The sequence below is a fragment of the Bactrocera neohumeralis genome, unplaced genomic scaffold, assembly GCF_024586455.1.
Source record: "Bactrocera neohumeralis isolate Rockhampton unplaced genomic scaffold, APGP_CSIRO_Bneo_wtdbg2-racon-allhic-juicebox.fasta_v2 cluster09, whole genome shotgun sequence".
NCBI classification, from domain to species: domain Eukaryota; kingdom Metazoa; phylum Arthropoda; class Insecta; order Diptera; family Tephritidae; genus Bactrocera; species Bactrocera neohumeralis.
This window is the reverse complement of record NW_026089622.1, coordinates 36,567,280-36,584,795: the sequence shown is the minus strand read 5'-3', so window position 1 is coordinate 36,584,795 and position 17,516 is coordinate 36,567,280. Positions and strand designations below refer to the sequence as shown.

The following is a 17,516-nucleotide window of genomic DNA, read 5'->3' as shown; positions in this document are numbered from 1 at the left end:
TGTAAAATAAAAAAAACCCCCAAAACCCAAAATTAAAAAAACATCGTCCTCCCACTTTGGGGCCCCAAAAATGTAGGGCTATAAAGTTTTTTTTTTATAACCGCGAAAATTTACGAAATAGCGAAAGTATAAGCGAAATTGTTGCAAAGGGCCGAGTAATGACACTGTAAGGTGGTCAGGTATTAGACTAACTTTATTTGCACAATTCTTCTCCTTAAATAACATTCTGTACAATATTTCGATACCGCTAACTATGTACATAATTCCGCTTTGGATTAATTCTTATATAAATACTATGTATATGTTATGTACTTCTAACAGTCCATAAAACTAAGTACCTACTTAACGCTATTGCCTCTTCATATATAATTTAGTTATTAAAAGAGAAATGAAAAATGGGAATGCAGCATTGCAATATGCTGCTTACATATAAGCTTAGTACATGCTAAATAGGACTAACTAATGTGCACAAACAAACATACGTGTAATTGCGTGAGCGAAACATAGCGGTAGCAAAGTGTAGAGAGCAAACGCAAGCAAACGCAAGCAAACACAATGCAAATGACTTCTAATGCTTAACCTTGAATATTAGGCAAATAAGAAGAAGTAGGAATTGCAAAAAATATATAAGAACGTGTGGTTGAAGTATGCAGTGGTATGCAATCGGTGACCCAACAGACGTTGTGACCAAAGATGCCTTCTATGAGCGCTTGAAAATTTTCTATTTAACTTCCATTTTTGTGCAATTTCCTCATTAGAACTTACAATTAAAAAAATCTAAGCATATAATATATGTTTGTATGTCCAAGATTTTTTTTCAAATCATGAACATACCATTTTCTTTTTAACATTGGTTTTGGCGCAAATATACAAGTACTTGCCAACCAAAAAGCACTCATATACATACATATCTACATATAGTATGTATTAGCTTTTGTCGTCTAAAAACCACCTGCATATATTAGCCGTGTTTTAGTTGACCATCATAAGCTAATAGCTAAATCATGGACAAATAAAAGGCATTTCGCTTATTTCTCATTTTCGCTTAAATATGCATTACGTTGGCAACGCGGGCAATAACAATCAGCTGATATTCAATTTATTGCGACGAAATGTTTGACATGGAGAAAAGGTAAATTTGAATTTTTAAATTTGTAAACATACTTTTCACAAACTAAATAATTATTTATTTTGTTTATATACAGCAAAAGAAAAGTTTGGACAAAGGCCGAGACACTCCTATTCCTGAAGTGCTACAACAAGAGGAAGGATGAGTTCCTGCATGAGCGAGTTAAGGAACATGTGTTACTTATCACATTTTTGTACCGAATACATAAATTATCAACTGGTAACCTAAACAAACAATAACAATATGTAGTCTCGCCTAGCATCATAAATGTAACAAACAAATTGCATGTGCGAAAATGTCAACTGCACCAAACTATCTCATTAGCAAGTAAGCAAACATTGTAAATGCACTATCAATACAACAAACCAAATGTATCTAAACAAACAATATACATATCTGTAAACAAACCTAAACAAATAATATAATCTGCATCTAACAAAATATCAACTAGTAATAAGTAAACATACTAGCTAGTATAAATAGAAGTAAGATTATGAAAAATAGGCAGTAAGAAATTATGAATAAAAAAGGCAACACAAAAATAAGTGTACGCCCAAATAAATATAATTTCTTTTACTCACAACAAACGACAGTTTGTTAACTAGCCAAGAAAAAGTTCGCCTATGAAAACGTCTTGGAGCACATGAAATTTCAAGGATTTACGGTAAGAATATTTTCAGGTTAATGTATAAATATTTATTACATTTGTTTTCACAGGATACAACGGTGAATGCGGCTGCTCTTGTAGCAAAAATACGATAATGTGAAGGCGTATAAAACAGCGAAAGATAATGAGAAGCAAACTAACTTCTCCGTGCACAATACAATACATGTCGGAAATGGATGAAACTTTTGGCGAAAGTTGGTTAGTGTCCAACAACCACACCATAAACATTGGAACAGATCCTCTAGAGCCATTGATTGAGTCAAGTGGTTAGTTCTAATTTAATTTTCATTACGTATTGCTTATATTGAATTCGCTTTTTTATATTTTTAAACAGTAAATCAGATTTTAAAAGAGTCGACTGATTTCAAGCAATGCTCGATGATATGTCAAGTACCTCTAGGCAGAGCCGATCTGTTGTAAATCGTAGCAGTAGTAGTGCACACCAACTGAAATGTATCCACAAGAGCCGAACACAGCAAAAGCTACTCCATATTCCCGTTATCGGAAAAGCGCTAGAGAACGATATTTTGAACAAATAATCGAGCTCAAAAGAAAAGTGCAGAAGAAAAGACGAAGTTCTACGCCAATATACAAAGTAAGATGCAGGATTTGGTGGAAAAACGAGATCTCCAGATGGAAATCGAACAAAAACAAACTAAAAATAGAGGAAGAAAAACTAAAACTTCTACAGCAGTATATTATGAATAAAAAGATAGCAAAATTAATTGATTTTATAACCAAGCTTATCATAAAATGTACATTTTATACATACATATGTACATACATATCATGAAAAAATTGACGTTTGAGTGTAAACAAAATCATAAGAAGATTATTTAGCAAACAAAAAAACCTGAAATTTCATGGTCTATAATTATATTTTGCAATAATAATTACTCTGTATTTGAAAATAATGTTATTTTCCCTTCATAAAAGTGTAATAAAACAGTAAGTTAATAGCCAAACAAAAAAGTCAATAACAAATACAATATAATTCAATATAATACAAAAAAAAAAATATTTCCAAAGTATACCATACAAAAAATGACGATGAAAAGATTCGATATGAGAAGAACATTCCATTCTGATTATCTTCAGGAAAAAACAGTTGTTGTTCAGTCGATTGATAGCCCATCGTGCTTCACCGTAAAATTCAGACCGGAAGAAAGGGAATACCAGGATATAGAGCAAATTCTGAATTGCCGATTAGCAAATATCAAGCCAAGTAATGAGAAATACTGGTAGCGAGAATCTATCAAATATTTTGAAGAAATTGCTTTGAACGAATCTTTCACTATGAAAATAATGAAACAAATGGACGAAATCTTTTTCATAAATTTAGACGATTATGAATTAAGGATGAGGATTGACCAAGATATTGTTGATAAAGGATATTCAGTTCATGAAAATGCATTCGTACGATATTATCCATTAACTCCATAAAATTGTTATAACGCTAACATTGAGAAGCGTACATAAATACGAATAATAAGAAAATTGTCATAGCGATTCAATAAAAAATTCAAGAAAGTAATACTCTTCAAACATTGAAAGTATTTATTCTTCAGTTTCCTTTTATTTTTACGTAAGCGTATATAATAAAATGTAAATCTCAAAAATTCGAGTTCTATTCTAGAACATTTTGATAAACAACGTTCTTAGTTTTACTGTCCGGTGCATGAATGAATAAACGATGTGCAGTACCGACTCTCGAACACGCAACATATAATTGCTCATGTGAAAAACACGATTCTTCCAAATTTACTCCGCCTATTTGAAATGTTTGTCCTTGTGCTTTGTTTATAGTCATGGCAAATGTTAAACGCACCGGAAATTGCAGACGTTTGAAATTGAATGGCATGTCTGTTGGAATCATTGGAATACGTGGTATAAGCACATTTTCGCCGTTCGCTTTGCCATTGAGTATAGTTGCTTCAATCAAATTTGGCATTAGCTTCTTTATTGCCAGTCGTGTACCATTAAACATTTTTGGAGTATTGATATTCCGTAGTAATATGATTGGTGAACCAACCTTAAAAATGGAATCAATAATATATTTCATTGAACCTCCTTACAGATTTATATTCTGTAATGATTAAAGTAATGAACAAACCTTTAAATTCAAAAGATGTGGCGGTGTACCAGGTGGTTCCAATGAATTCAGAAATTCAATTGGATAATTCACAGCTTCATCTTCATCCATAACGCTGTCAATGGATTTATAAGTTATGACTTCACCTGGCATTTTTTCTTGAATTTGGAAGTTCATTGCATTGACGTGTATATTCTTCGGTGCCAATATTGAACGTTCTGCTATCCAATCATAGCTTCTGTGATTCTGAATGATATTTGGGAAAACGCATTCGACCAATTCTTCTTTTGTTTGCAAAATTGTACAAAAATTTTCGGGCAAGGTGATCATTCCATTTGTATTGTCGATTTGCATTTTTTCCATTTCCGATATCCAACAATTGAAAACTGATGTGCAGATGAATCGTCTTGTAATAGGACACGCATATTGCCATTCAACGTCAATTTTTTCACAAATCTCCAGAGAGCAGAAGATTTCAGACATGCATTTATTTCATCGGCAGGAGTTGATCGAGGAAGAACTGGCAATGTTTGTCGAAAATCACCTGATAACAATATCAAGGCACCACCAAACAGCTGTTGATTTCCGCGTAAATCTTTCATAGTTCGATCCAAGGCTTCGAGGAATTTTGTGTTGGCCATTGTACACTCATCCCACAGAATAATCGCTGCTTGCTCAAGACTTTTCCCATTGCAGAATTTCTTGAATTATTGCATGTCGGCGTTTCACTCACTTGCATGTTCAATGGCAATTTTAATGCAGAGTGTGCTGTTCGTCCTCCGTTCAATAAAGTGGCAGCAATTCCAGAAGAAGCAAAAGCCAAAGCAATTTTTTTCTGTGATCGAATAGCTGCCAGAATCAATGTAATAATGAATGTTTTTCCGGTTCCACCAGGTGCGTCCAAGAAAAGTAATCCGCCAGTGTTGTCAGAAACAGCTTGCAAAATTGTTTGATATACATAGTTTTGTTGATCATTTAATTTGTCAATATTTGATTGCACAAATTCAATCAATTCGTCACAATTGAATTGTTGTTCACGTTGCAATTCTTGATCCATCAAATCATGCATCGGACGATCAGGTGAAATCATAGATAACTGTGATAATGCTTTATGCGCAATTTTGAGACACATGTCTTCAATGATTATTAATGCTTCATTGTACATTTCCAAGGTAATCATCAAATCTGGATTAGTTGACGTACGACGCATCCGAATCAAAATATCTTCCGTCATGTAATCTTGATATTTGTTCCATAATTCCAGTGGATTCGATGGCATGCATGTTGATATTATATTCGAGAAAAGCATTCTTATTTGTTGTGGTAAAGATGAAACACATGCATCTTGAAGCGTCGATTCCCGACAAATGCAGAAGGTGACATGCCTCGCGATACGTCTCACATAAATGACCATCAACTATTTTCAAATATTCGAACGATCTCGGTCCTTGAACGTTCACCAATAGCAATAGCAAATAAAAACATTCCGCGTTGTTGGGATGAATCGTATACATTCTGCCCAAAGCATCTGTTGAATATATACCTGGGTGACCATCAACTGCTGTACCCTGTTTATGTCGTTGGAATTCTTTTGATGATGTAGTCCATGTGTAATACTGAGGTACATCAGTATATAGCAAACTTCTGGCAAATGTATCGGTTTTACAAAGTCGAAAAAAAGCAGTTAAAGTAGTCGCTGGTGGTTGTGCTGCTCTCTGCTGTATATTTTCAGTAGTAAAATAAACACGTTGACCATTTTCAAGATGCACCGCTAGATGATTAACAACAGGATGTCTTTCGTGCAATGGAAACGAAAATATTCGCCAAATTGCTTCATTGCTGCTAACGAATCGGCCCATTTGATATCGAGTAATTTCATCGTTCCTATTGTCACCATCAGGTACTTCAAAGACAGCCATATCACTTCCTTTATTCACATACTTGCAAATGTATTTGATTGACTTGACGGAATTACAATGCTCAACGTTAATGTGAGACTGAAATATTTTTGACAGAAGTTCTGAATATGGCACAACCCAGCGATTATCGACGATGATTTCTTGATGACGAATGTTCATCATTACTGATGGACCGTTATCTTCAGTAGACCGTCGTCGATACAACGGGTATCCATCATTGCCTGTTATTGTGTCGGAAGTCAATGCTCTGGGATAACGCTTTGAGCATTTGCCATCAATCATGCATGGTGAATTCATATTTAGTATGCCACATGGGCCATGAATCATATGTTTTGTGACGACTTCAAATAATTCTTGATCAATTGTTTGATCTGGTATCTCGGCTGATATGATATTATCAATTTCATCTGGTGTGATTTTACGAACCAACCATATCAATATATTTGCGTGCGGCAATCCTCTCTTTTGCCATTCGATTGAATACATATAACACCGCACTTCTCCAAATACGCGAAATTTCACAATTACATCCATCAGCGCTTTTAATTTTTGCCGAAAAACACGTGCATTTATATTGTGACGATCTGTTGTTGATTGACCGTCAAACAAATTATTTTGAATATCGCTCCACTTCGGATTACATGTGAATGTAATAAATAAATCTGGTCGGCCGTAGTTTCTTAGTGAAGACTTCCAATATAAGATGCTGGTAATATCGTCAGACGTCCAATATCATTCGAATTCCCATCATTTGTAATTGCATCACGCAAATGTATGTATTCTTCTGATCTCAATTTTCGCATACATGTCCACAATGTATTGATGAAACAGTTTTCCACATCTCAAAATGTAATTTGAACTTCCTTCGCGAATCATTAATCTGTATGAATAATAATTCATGGCGCTGAACTTCTTTTGAGCATCAAGGCCTGTAAAAAATACGTTTCAAAACGTATTTAGAAGTTTTCAATTCAAAATCGAAATCTTTTATTTAATCGAAATATTTATGAGCACGACATATATTATGTACCTGTGCTTGGATTAATCATTGGGATATTCATATGGTATTCATCATGGTCATTCCAGTGCAATATAGGATACTGTAATGCATCGTAACAACGATGAAGCTCCGAAACACGTTGTAATTGTTCATTTCTACGGTGAAGAATAATATCTCGAGATTGAAACTGATCGCCAACAATCACAATGGCCACTTCATCAATGGTTGGTGCATTGAATCTTCTTGAATGCTCTCCAGTTGGAGTTTTATCGGCTCTTACAACGATTCTGTGATTATCAGATGGTAACCGATCCGTAGCAGTTTTGAACAATTGGACTAATTCATTGTGCTGATGAAAAAAATTTTGTAGTTCGCAAAGAATTTCTCTTTCTGTGTGGGAACCAATTGTGCAGCGTTGATTTAATTCACGATTTTTATCTCCGATGAAATATATTTGTAAAAATTGATGGTTAGCGTCGGGGAGCGGTAACAATGAACCCACTGGGTGATAAATTTGACCTTGGATCTGTAATATGTATGCAATGTTATAGGAATAAATTTTTCCCTATTCATTGAAAAAACCATCAAATATTCTATGCAATCCACTTAAATGTCGGCATAAATTGATCTCTTACAATTTTTGTAGCGCCGAAAGAAGTAATTTGAAAAGACGAATTGTACTCTTGTATATGATTTAAAAAATGTTTCGATTCTGGTGATGTCTCAAAAATTAATGATTGTAATGGTTCAGCAGGTGGTTCAAATTCCGGCAATTTTATCTTCCCGTTAGCGCAACACATTCCAGCCGTTTCACCCGAGAATTTAGCCATTTTCTTTAAAACAAATTTTTATATGATCAGTTTGTTTGAAACACACATAAAGTTTTCACTGAATAATTTTCAATAATTATTCTTTTAAATAGCCGGAAAAACCAAGCGACCGAAATTGAACGATTCAAATAATTTACAAATCTAAATATTGAAAAACAAAACAAAAAAGAAATGTATGAAAAGTCACTTTTTGGAAATTTCCAATTTTTCGACTTTTCCTTACGAACAACTTCTGATGTCATGAAGATTGGTTCCGCCGTTCTCGAGCGATAGCGTTACTAACAAACAAACAATCATTTTTACTTACATATGTACATATGTATGTATGTACATATGTATGTATATACATACAAAATAAAACCCTTGTATGGGAAAAAGAAAAGGGCTGTTTTTAGGGTTTTCCGGCAACTTTCGCAATTTTTTTTCTTACATAAGAACCGTCTCCTAGCAATAACAAATACAACAAAAAAAAAAATCGGCCAAATCGGTTCAGCCGTTTATGAGTGATGAAATTACAAAGAAAGTGGCACTGATTTTTATTTATATAGATTTTATTATTTGAGTTTGAGCCACTGTATATGTACTCGAACTTATATATACAAACATATGCACTAGAAAAATGTTGTTCGAAAAGTGCATTTTAAAACATTTATTCGTTTCCTCATGTTAAAATGGTGAGCAACTGATTCCGACGATCTCCACCTGCTTCTCTCGCCAGCTCATTAGCAGGTTCTGGTTCCGGTTCGGCACTTCCAATTTGATGGTCAATAATTGTATCGTCGTTTGTAATAATATTGTGCATAATGCATGCACTTGCAACTAAATTTGAAATTGCACATAAATTTCTGGGCTCCGTAAATTTAAGAAGCCTTCGGAAACGTCGTTTCAGTGCTCCAAATGCATTTTCAACAACTATTCTTGCTGAAGAATGTGTTTTGTTAAATCTGATTTGATTAAGCGTTAACGAACCATAATCTTTAAACACCGATATGAGGTAGTTTCTGCAAGGGTATGCCGAGTCCCTGAGAATAAAAGTAGAATTTGGAAAGAAACTTTCCATATTACATTCCGCTTTCCTATAAAATGCTGACCTTTTTAGCACTCCAGAGTCATGATATGATCCGGGTTCACCACAATAAATATCAATAAATTTTTTATCAGCATCGACAATGGACTGCAGAACAACACTATAATTACGTTTACGATCAAAATATATAGTATATGTTTGTCTTTTATTGGTGCATTAATTGTTAAGTGGGTACAATCAATAGCACCAATAACACCTGGTATTTGTTTCCTTTGTAAAAACTTGCGAGTTGTTTCTTCCAACGCATCTCCAGTTGGCCACTTAATAAACTCATGGCCTATTGAGAAAACCCACGCGACAACCCGACGAACAACCGCCCATGCTGTGGACTTCGTTACACCAAACAATACGGCTAGTTGCCTGTAGGTAATTGTATTACTTAAATACCATACATACATGTACATCATTGTTTTAGCAGGAATTTTGGCTTTTCCGGACTTCGTAGCAAAACGGGTTTGCTCACTTACATAAAGAAAACAGAGATTTTTGCAAGCACGGAAAAATATTTTAGAATTGACAAATATTATAAATCGACAACAGCTATGCTGCCACTTTTCTCACTTCTTTCTGTGAAGAAACATCAGAAAGTTGTTCAATTTATGATTTTTAGCTTTTGCCATCGTCGCGAAAAGACGCTTGTAGGCGAAGGCATGCTCGGGGAGATGTAATGGTGTTTGCTTATATGAATGAAGCGAGTTTGCCTGTTGAAAGCGAGCTTGCGTTCATGAATGAAAAATTTGTTGTTGTGTATTTTTCTACAAATTTGGGCATAAGCTATTTGGCTGCTTGCCTACTGATTTGTGACGCTACTGATGCTACTTGAAACGATTGTTGTTTTTGTAAAACAATATTTGGAATTCGAAAGCGAACATAAACACATATGGTCATGACACATGTGAATATATGTAAGTTTTGAATGATAAAATATAAGATTAATGTTCATTTATCACTATTGGAATATATTTAATTTTTTAAACAATATTATGATAGTTTGTTATATAAATATGTAGGTATGAATATATCTAATACAAAAAATAATTAAAAAATAAGCTTTCTTTTACATTAACTACCAATATTGCTCTGAAAAAGTAATTTAATTTAAATGTATTCAATTGCACATGTATTCATTAATATGCACAAAAAGAATTCAAACGAATACAAATGTCTGCACATAAACGTATAAAAATATAAGCAAACGAGCGAACATACGTCTGTTAGTTTTGAGCATAATTTTTATTCCACGCTCAGCTCTGTTCAAGCGAAAATGTTAAAATTTCTGCTGCCGAGCTGGCAGTGGTGAAACACTTCCATCTCGACCGAGTTAGCCAAAAATATTTTTACGTTCTTCGCGCCGTGAACCTTCTCTATTATAAACGTTCTCTGCTATGGTTTTACGTTCTCTGCACACATACATTTATATTAGCCTTTGCGTTTCCTATTGACTCGATTTCCCCGTTAAAACATACACACATTACCTACAATTAGAAAAAACAAACTACTTCCCTGCCAGCCACGGCTAACCACTTTTCTCAAATATTTCAATACAACTACACATTTTTTCTCTATGCACTAACACCAACGCCCATTTTCGGGTTATTTTTTATTTACCTAAATGCGATGAAAAAAAGTTTATTTCATTTCTTCATTTATTTGAAAGAGTGTGAAGGAGAAAACATAATTGTCAATAGTGCGAAAAGAAAATCCCAAAAAGGGTAAGAAAAAAACAATTGAAAGATGCATGTCATTCGTGCTCGTACAACAAGAAGTTAAGTGAATGATTTTTATGTGATTTTTTTTTAATAATTTACAAAAAATTGAAAAATAATTTGTTTTTATAGCATTGGAAATCAGAACTGAATCGTAAATAGCAGCAGCTGCAATATCATTAGAAGCAGAAAATATAAATTGTTAAGTAAGTACGTGAAAATAAGTGTGTGTCGTTTGAAATTGGATTGCGCAGTCCAATATAATACGCAAAAATAATTACATATGTACATAAGTATGTATTTTATACGTTTAAGGCGGCATGCACAATCCAATATAATATGTGAAAACAAATGGTTGTTTTATATTTTAAATAATCAGATAATATTATTCTTTTCTTTCAGATATTATTATGATTTTTATATAAACAATATTTCTTTCAGAGTCAATTCTATTTGTATTTAATATATTTTGATGTTTTTTCAGGCAGTAATAATTTGTTTATGGAACATATGTACATACATATTTGTAATTCTGTAAAAAATGTTGATTAATAAAGAAAAATAAAAAAATTTAAATTTAAAATGTGTAGAGTTTTAAGAAAAGGAACAACAAGCCTCGGATGAGACCCCCTTTTGATGACGACCATGGCAAACGAAATAAGGACTACGATATTAGGGCATGCACCTGGAATGTCCGGACCCTTAATTGGGAAGGTGCCGCTGCCCAGCTGGTTGATGGCATCGTGAAAATAAAAGCTGACATCACCGCCGTCCAAGAAATGCGATAGACGGGACAATTACAGAGACGAGTAGGTCCTTGTGACATTTACTTCAGTGGCCATATAAAGGAGCGCAAGTTTGGTGTTGGATTCGTAGTGGGAGAAAGACTCCGTCGCCGAGTACTATCATTCCCTCCAGTGAATGAACGTCTAGCAACAATCCGCATCAAAGCGGGGTTCTTCAACATATCGCTGATTTGCGCCCACGCCTTCACGATTTTGACCAAAGACGCCTTCTATGAGCGCTTGGAGTGCGCTTATGAGAGCTGCCCCCGCCACGATGTCCAAATCGTGCTTGCGACCTTAACACCAAGGTGGGCAAAGATATATTTGCCACTACGGTCGGTAAATTCAGCCTCCACGACGAAACATCCCCAAATGGGTTGAGGCTGATCGACTTCGCCGGGGCCCGAAATATGGTTATTTGTGGTACTAGATTCCAGCACAAGAAGATACATCAAGCTACCTGGCTGTCCCCGGATCGAAAAGCCACCAACCAGATCGATCATGTTGTGATAGACGGAAGACACGTTTCCAGTGTTCTAGACGCGCGTACGCTCCGAGGTCCTAACACCGACTCGGACCACTATCTTGATGCAGCCAATATTCGCACCCGCCTCTGTGCAGCAAAAAACGAACGTAAACAAACACAAGGAAGGTTCGACGTCGAGAAGCTGCAATCACAACAGACAGCCGAACGATTTTCTACTCGGCTTGCACTTTTGCTCTCTGAGAGCACTCGTCAACAACTCAGTATAAGGGAACTGTGGGACGGAATTTCAAACTCCTTACGTACAGCTGCAACCGAAACCATTGGTTTTCGGAATGTGCAAAAGAACAGCTGGTACGACGAGGAGTGCCGTGTCGCAGCGGAGAGAAAACAGGCTGCCTACCTCGCAACGTTACGATCGACCACAACACGTGCGGGATGGGATAGATACCGAGAGTTGAAGAGGGAAGCGAGACGCATTTGCAGACAGAAAAAGAAAAGGGCCGAAATGTGTTAGTACGCAGAGCTTGATAAGCTGCCCGACAGGGGTAATGCTCGAAAACTCTACGAAAAAATGCGGCGGCTTACAGAAGGTTTCAAGACCGGAGCATACTCTTGTAGAACCCCCAAAGGTGATCTAGTCACCGATGCCCAGAGCATACTTAAATTATGGAGGGAACACTTCTCCAGTCTGCTAAATGGCAGTGAACGCACAACGCCAGGAGAAGGCGAACCCGATTCCCCAATCGATGACGATGGATCCGAAGTTCCATTGCCCGACCATGAAGAAGTTCGAATAGCAATTACCCGTCTGAAGAACAACAAAGCGGCGGGGGTCGATGGATTACCGGCCGAGCTATTAAAACACGGCGGCGAAGAACTAATAAGAAGCATGCATCAGCTTCTTTGTAAAATATGGTCGGACGAAAGCATGCCCAACGATTTGAATTTAAGTGTGCTATGCCCAATCCATAAAAAGGTAGACCCCACAATCTGCGCCAACTACCGTGAGATAAGCCTCCTCAACATCGCAGAGTATTGTGTGAAAGATTAAAGCCCACCGTCAACAAACTGATTGGACCTTATCAGTGTGGCTTTAGACCTGGCAAATCGACAACCGACCAGATATTCACCATGCGCCAAATCTTGGAAAAGACCCATGAAAGGAGAATCGACACACACCACCTCTTCGTCGATTTCAAAGCTGCTTTCGACAGCACGAAAAGGAGCTGTCTGAATTTACTATCCCCGCAAAACTAAAACGGCTGGGTAAACTGACGTTGAGCAACACGAAAAAGCTCCGTCAGGATCGGGAAGGACCTCTCCGAGCCGTTCGATACCAAACGAGGTTTCAGACAAGGCGACTCCCTATTGTGCGACTTCTTCAACCTGCTTCTGAAGAAAATAGTTCCAGCTGCAGAACTAAATAGAGAAGGTACCATCTTCTATAAGAGTATACAGCTGCTGGCGTATGCCGATGATATTGATATCATCGGCCTCAACACCCGCGCCGTTAGTTCTGCTTTCTCCAGGCTGGACAAGGAAGCACAGAAAATGGGTCTGGCAGTGAACGAGGGCAAAACGAAATATCTCCTGTCATCAAACAAACAGTCGTCGCACTCGCGACTTGGCTCTCACGTCACTGTTGACAGTCATAACTTTGAAGTTGTAGATAATTTCGTCTATCTTGGAACCAGCGTAAACAGCACCAACAATGTCAGCCTAGAAATCCAACGCAGAATAACTCTTGCCAACAGGTGTTACTTCGGACTGAGTAGGCAATTGAGAAGCAAAGTCCTCTCTCGACAAACAAAAACCAAACTCTATAAGTCACTCATAATTCCCGTCCTGCTATATGGTGCAGAGTCTTGGACGATGTCAACAACGGATGAGTCGACGTTGCGAGTTTTCGAGAGAAAAGTTCTGCGAAAGATTTATGGTCCTTTGCGCGTTAGCCACGGCGAATACCGCATTCGATGGAACGATGAGATGTACGAGATATACGACGACATCGACATAGTTCAGCGAATTAAAAGACAGCGGCTACGCTAGTTAGGTCATGTTGTCCGGATGGACGAAAACACTCCAGCTCTGAAAGTATTCGACGCAGTACCCGCCGGGGGAAGCAGAGGAAGAGGAAGACCTCTACTCCGTTGGAAGGACCAAGTGGAGAAGGATCTGGCTACGCTTGGAAAATCCAATTGGCGCCACGTAGCGAAGAGAAAAAACGCCTGGCGCGCTGTTATTAACTCGGCTCTAATCGCGTAAGCGGTGTCTACGCCAATTAAGAAGAAGAAGGAGTTTGTTTCTTGATAATTTGATATTTTATAATTAACTTCTATTATATATATATATATATATATAATATACTTCTTTTATATATACTTAGAAAACGAAAAAGCTTAACAAGGAGAAAAAGGTAAGCATTGTGATTTGAATGTTGTGTTTATAATTAAAAATTTTAATATCACAGAAATCATTTGGAGAATTCAAATATATTGCGAATTACTAACAATACTGCATATTTAATACAAATAGTTGTTATATGTAGATTGTGTATTTGTGTGACATATGTAATTTGGGCGTTATATCTACATATATATAATATATACATACATACATGTGTATATGTAAAAAATTTAAAATCTAAATTTAAACGAATTGTGCGGTTACAATTGTAATTGTGTCGACTTTAGAATAACGTCACAAGATTTCGGGAATAAAATGGGTATGGTCGGATAGAGGAGGTTCTTCAGATCAATATTGCAATCCTTTAGTTGATGTTAAATAAATATAACTGAACAATAAGTTTAATATTAAAAAAAAAATCACACGAATTAGTGAAGTATTAGTGGACATAAAAATGCGAAATATAAGTGTAAAATTAATTTTAAATCGAAAAAATACGTTCTTCAAGTAGTGGTAATTTTCAGCTTTAAACGCAAATATCTCGAATATTCCTGCGAGTATAACTATATCTATTCTTGAAATGGAGAATCTCCTCTGTAACTAAAAATGTTCATTTGTTCGCCCAAGATATATGTTCGTATGCAGAATATCTAAAATTGTTTAAAATAAAAACAATATTAGTGTTTCAAAATGAATAGAAAGTGAACATAATTCGTACGCATTTCCGCTCCGAAGCAGGATTTAAAAAATTTAAATTAAATAGTAGTGGTCTCGTACGGTTTTACTTTTTCAAGCTTGCTTCAAGCAAATGAGAAGTGTCTTTTCAAAAGAGGATATTTACATTTTAATTTTCTTAAACTATTTATGCAGTCTTGTCCTTAGTGCTGAAATACACAACTTCTTTACTTGGATGTTGATCTCAAAAAGATATTTCGCAAGTAAAAAAAGGTTAAATTGTGAGTCCTAAACAGAAATACTATTATTCGGTAAATCAGTAAATATTTCCCTTATAATGATTTTTCATTTTAGAAAAATAAATTGAGATGTAGATATCCTTTTTTAAAAAGACACTTCTCAGATACATTTTCCTCCTGTAGTATACTACTTGTAAGTATTTACAAATCAAAAATCTTATCAAACTAATATTTTTTGCTATAAACTTTAAAATATTATTAACGTAAAATACTAACATTTCATTTTAAAAATTAGTTCACATTTTTAATCGGTATTTTTTAATTAAATGACTACTTAATATATACTTTTTTTTAGTTTGTGACGTGGATATTTCATTCCTATCATACAGTTAAGTTTTTGTTTTAAATAATGAATAAGAAAACTTTTTCAAACCTTTTGAGAAAGGAAAAATCGAAATTTGAAGCTACGGTGGCAGCACCGGTGACTTAGAGGACGAGCATTACGTGGAGCTCGCTTCGAAACTGCCCATGTCATCGAAAGAGCACGTGAGTTACGTCAGTAACAACGACGGCAGCTCCAACTCCAAAAACACCAAAACCACAGCTAAGGCTTAGCCTTCACAATTGAAAAAAACCAATGCACGAAAATACAAACAATCAGAAATGAAATATGCCGATTAAGCATAAACAGCAATTTTTATTATTGTCGCTTATTACTTTGTAGCGACACTTGCACAATTTATGTATTGTTTATTTATGTAATTTAAGGGTCGTTCACTTTATTATTGTTTATATTACTTTTCGAGCATTGACCAGTAAATTCTGCATATGCAAATAATGTACACAAACAAATACACAATATACAATATATACAGTATAACAGCGTAACAATTTTTATTGTTACAAATAGTAGTGATGTTCACATTTTCAGCTCAGTTCAGAAGAACCAATAAAGTAGAGTGCAGTTAATTATAACAACTTTGTGTTTTTATTTAATCTTGGCTCTACACAATTAACTCGTGCGCTTCGTGGAAGGCATCCTTTCACAAAGGGAAAGCATGGATGCTATGGTAAATATTTCGCTTTTAAATGTTATGCGGTTGTAATATAATTATTGTCATTTTTTTTCTTTATAACAGATGCGGCTAATATTGAAGTCAAAGGGCGCAAAAGGCAGTGTGGAGGCCATGTACCATTACAATTTAGAAGGGCGCAAAGAGAAGGAATCCTTACTGAAGCTAAAGTGCGTAGGGTTAGTTTTTGGTAGGTTTTTTTTACTGATATACGTATATATTTGAATACCTTAACTTATAACGTTTCATTTTAGATATATTTCCTGACATGGCATAAAACACAATCTGTGGGGAGCTGCGGAGATTTGTGGTCTTAAGCCACAATCGTTTTAAATAAAAAAAAAACGTAAACTTAAGGCTAAATTAATATAAGTCTTATTATTTGGTTTTGCAACTTCGGCTTGTAATGAAAACAATGTATACAGTTTCTTACGGTTCTACAGCAAGCTTCTCGGGCATTAATTAGCCATATGCGTTCTCGAAGAAGCGTAACCAACGCTTTAGCCCCAGCGTGGTGATTTCGAATGTGCAGGAACCGTAAATACGTTATAACGAAGTGCGAACTTTTATTTAGTAAAAGCGGAAATTTGGCATCGTATGGGAGAGGTGCATTTAATAACGAAATGTAACATTAAATAATAATAATTTAATAATTTTTAGTAATTGTAAAATAGAAATAAGTAATGTAATTTTTTCCAATTATGATAAAACGTTCAAAAATAGCTTCGTTAAATTACCCACATTTATGTACAATAATACAAAATTAACTTTATCATTAGACGAAATAGTCTTAAATGAAATAGACAACATCAAAAATATCAAAAAATTAAAATTCGATAAAAATATCACTCAACATCAATCATTATAACTTTTGTAATCATATTATTGATAATAATTATCACTGTGAGTGCTATTGTCCACATATACAAAAAGTTCTCAATACCTGGAATAAAAATTCGGGAGAATTTTCAATCAAGGGAAGGAGGAGTTACGTCAGTAACAACGACGGCAGCTCCAACACCAAAACCACAGCTAAGGCTTAGCCTTCACAATTGAAAAAAAAACCAATGCACGAAAATATAAACAATCAGAAATGAAACATGCCGTTTAAGCATGAACAGCAGTTTTTATTATTGTCGCTTATTACTTTGTAGCGACGCTTACACAATTTATGTATTGTTTATTTATGTAATTTAAGGGTCGTTCACTTTATTATTGTTTATATTACTTTTCGAGCATTGACCAGTAAATTCTGCATATGCAAAAAATGTACACAAACAAATACATAATATGCTACAGTATAACAGCTTAACAATGTTTATTGTTACAAATAGTAGTGATATTCACATTTTCAGCTCAGTTCAGAAGAACCAATAAAGTAGAGTGCAGTTAATTATAACAACTTTGTGTTTTTATTTAAT

At 35.3% G+C, this 17,516-nt stretch overlaps 2 protein-coding genes and 1 pseudogene across 2 annotated transcripts; 1 reads left to right on the top strand and 2 right to left on the bottom strand.

Moving 5' to 3' along the window:
* The first annotated feature begins 1,772 nt into the window (after positions 1 to 1,772).
* Positions 1,773 to 2,884, top strand: LOC126764737 (uncharacterized; annotated as a pseudogene).
* Positions 2,885 to 3,423: 539 nt separating this feature from the next.
* On the bottom strand, positions 3,424 to 4,242 carry LOC126764736 (ATP-dependent DNA helicase PIF6-like). The gene is made up of 2 exons (XM_050482385.1): positions 3,910 to 4,242; positions 3,424 to 3,828 (listed from the first exon to the last, which is right to left on the bottom strand). Exons 1-2 carry the CDS (start codon positions 4,240 to 4,242, stop codon positions 3,424 to 3,426), a joined length of 738 nt encoding a protein of 245 aa, XP_050338342.1.
* A 4,056-nt stretch (positions 4,243 to 8,298) lies between these two features.
* LOC126764735 (uncharacterized) lies at positions 8,299 to 15,552 on the bottom strand. The gene is given in 3 exon segments (XM_050482384.1): positions 8,299 to 8,856; positions 8,859 to 9,186; positions 15,527 to 15,552. Coding segments are annotated over 3 exon segments (912 nt in total).
* Positions 15,553 to 17,516: the final 1,964 nt, after the last annotated feature.

Coding starts and splice junctions, on each gene's coding strand:
- LOC126764736 (XM_050482385.1), bottom strand. CDS start 4,242: ATGCAAATCGACAATACAAATGGAATGATCACCTTGCCCGAAAATTTT. Junction 3,829..3,909: donor CACATCTTTTGAATTTAAAG/GTTTGTTCATTA, acceptor TCCATTTTTAAG/GTTGGTTCACCAATCATATT.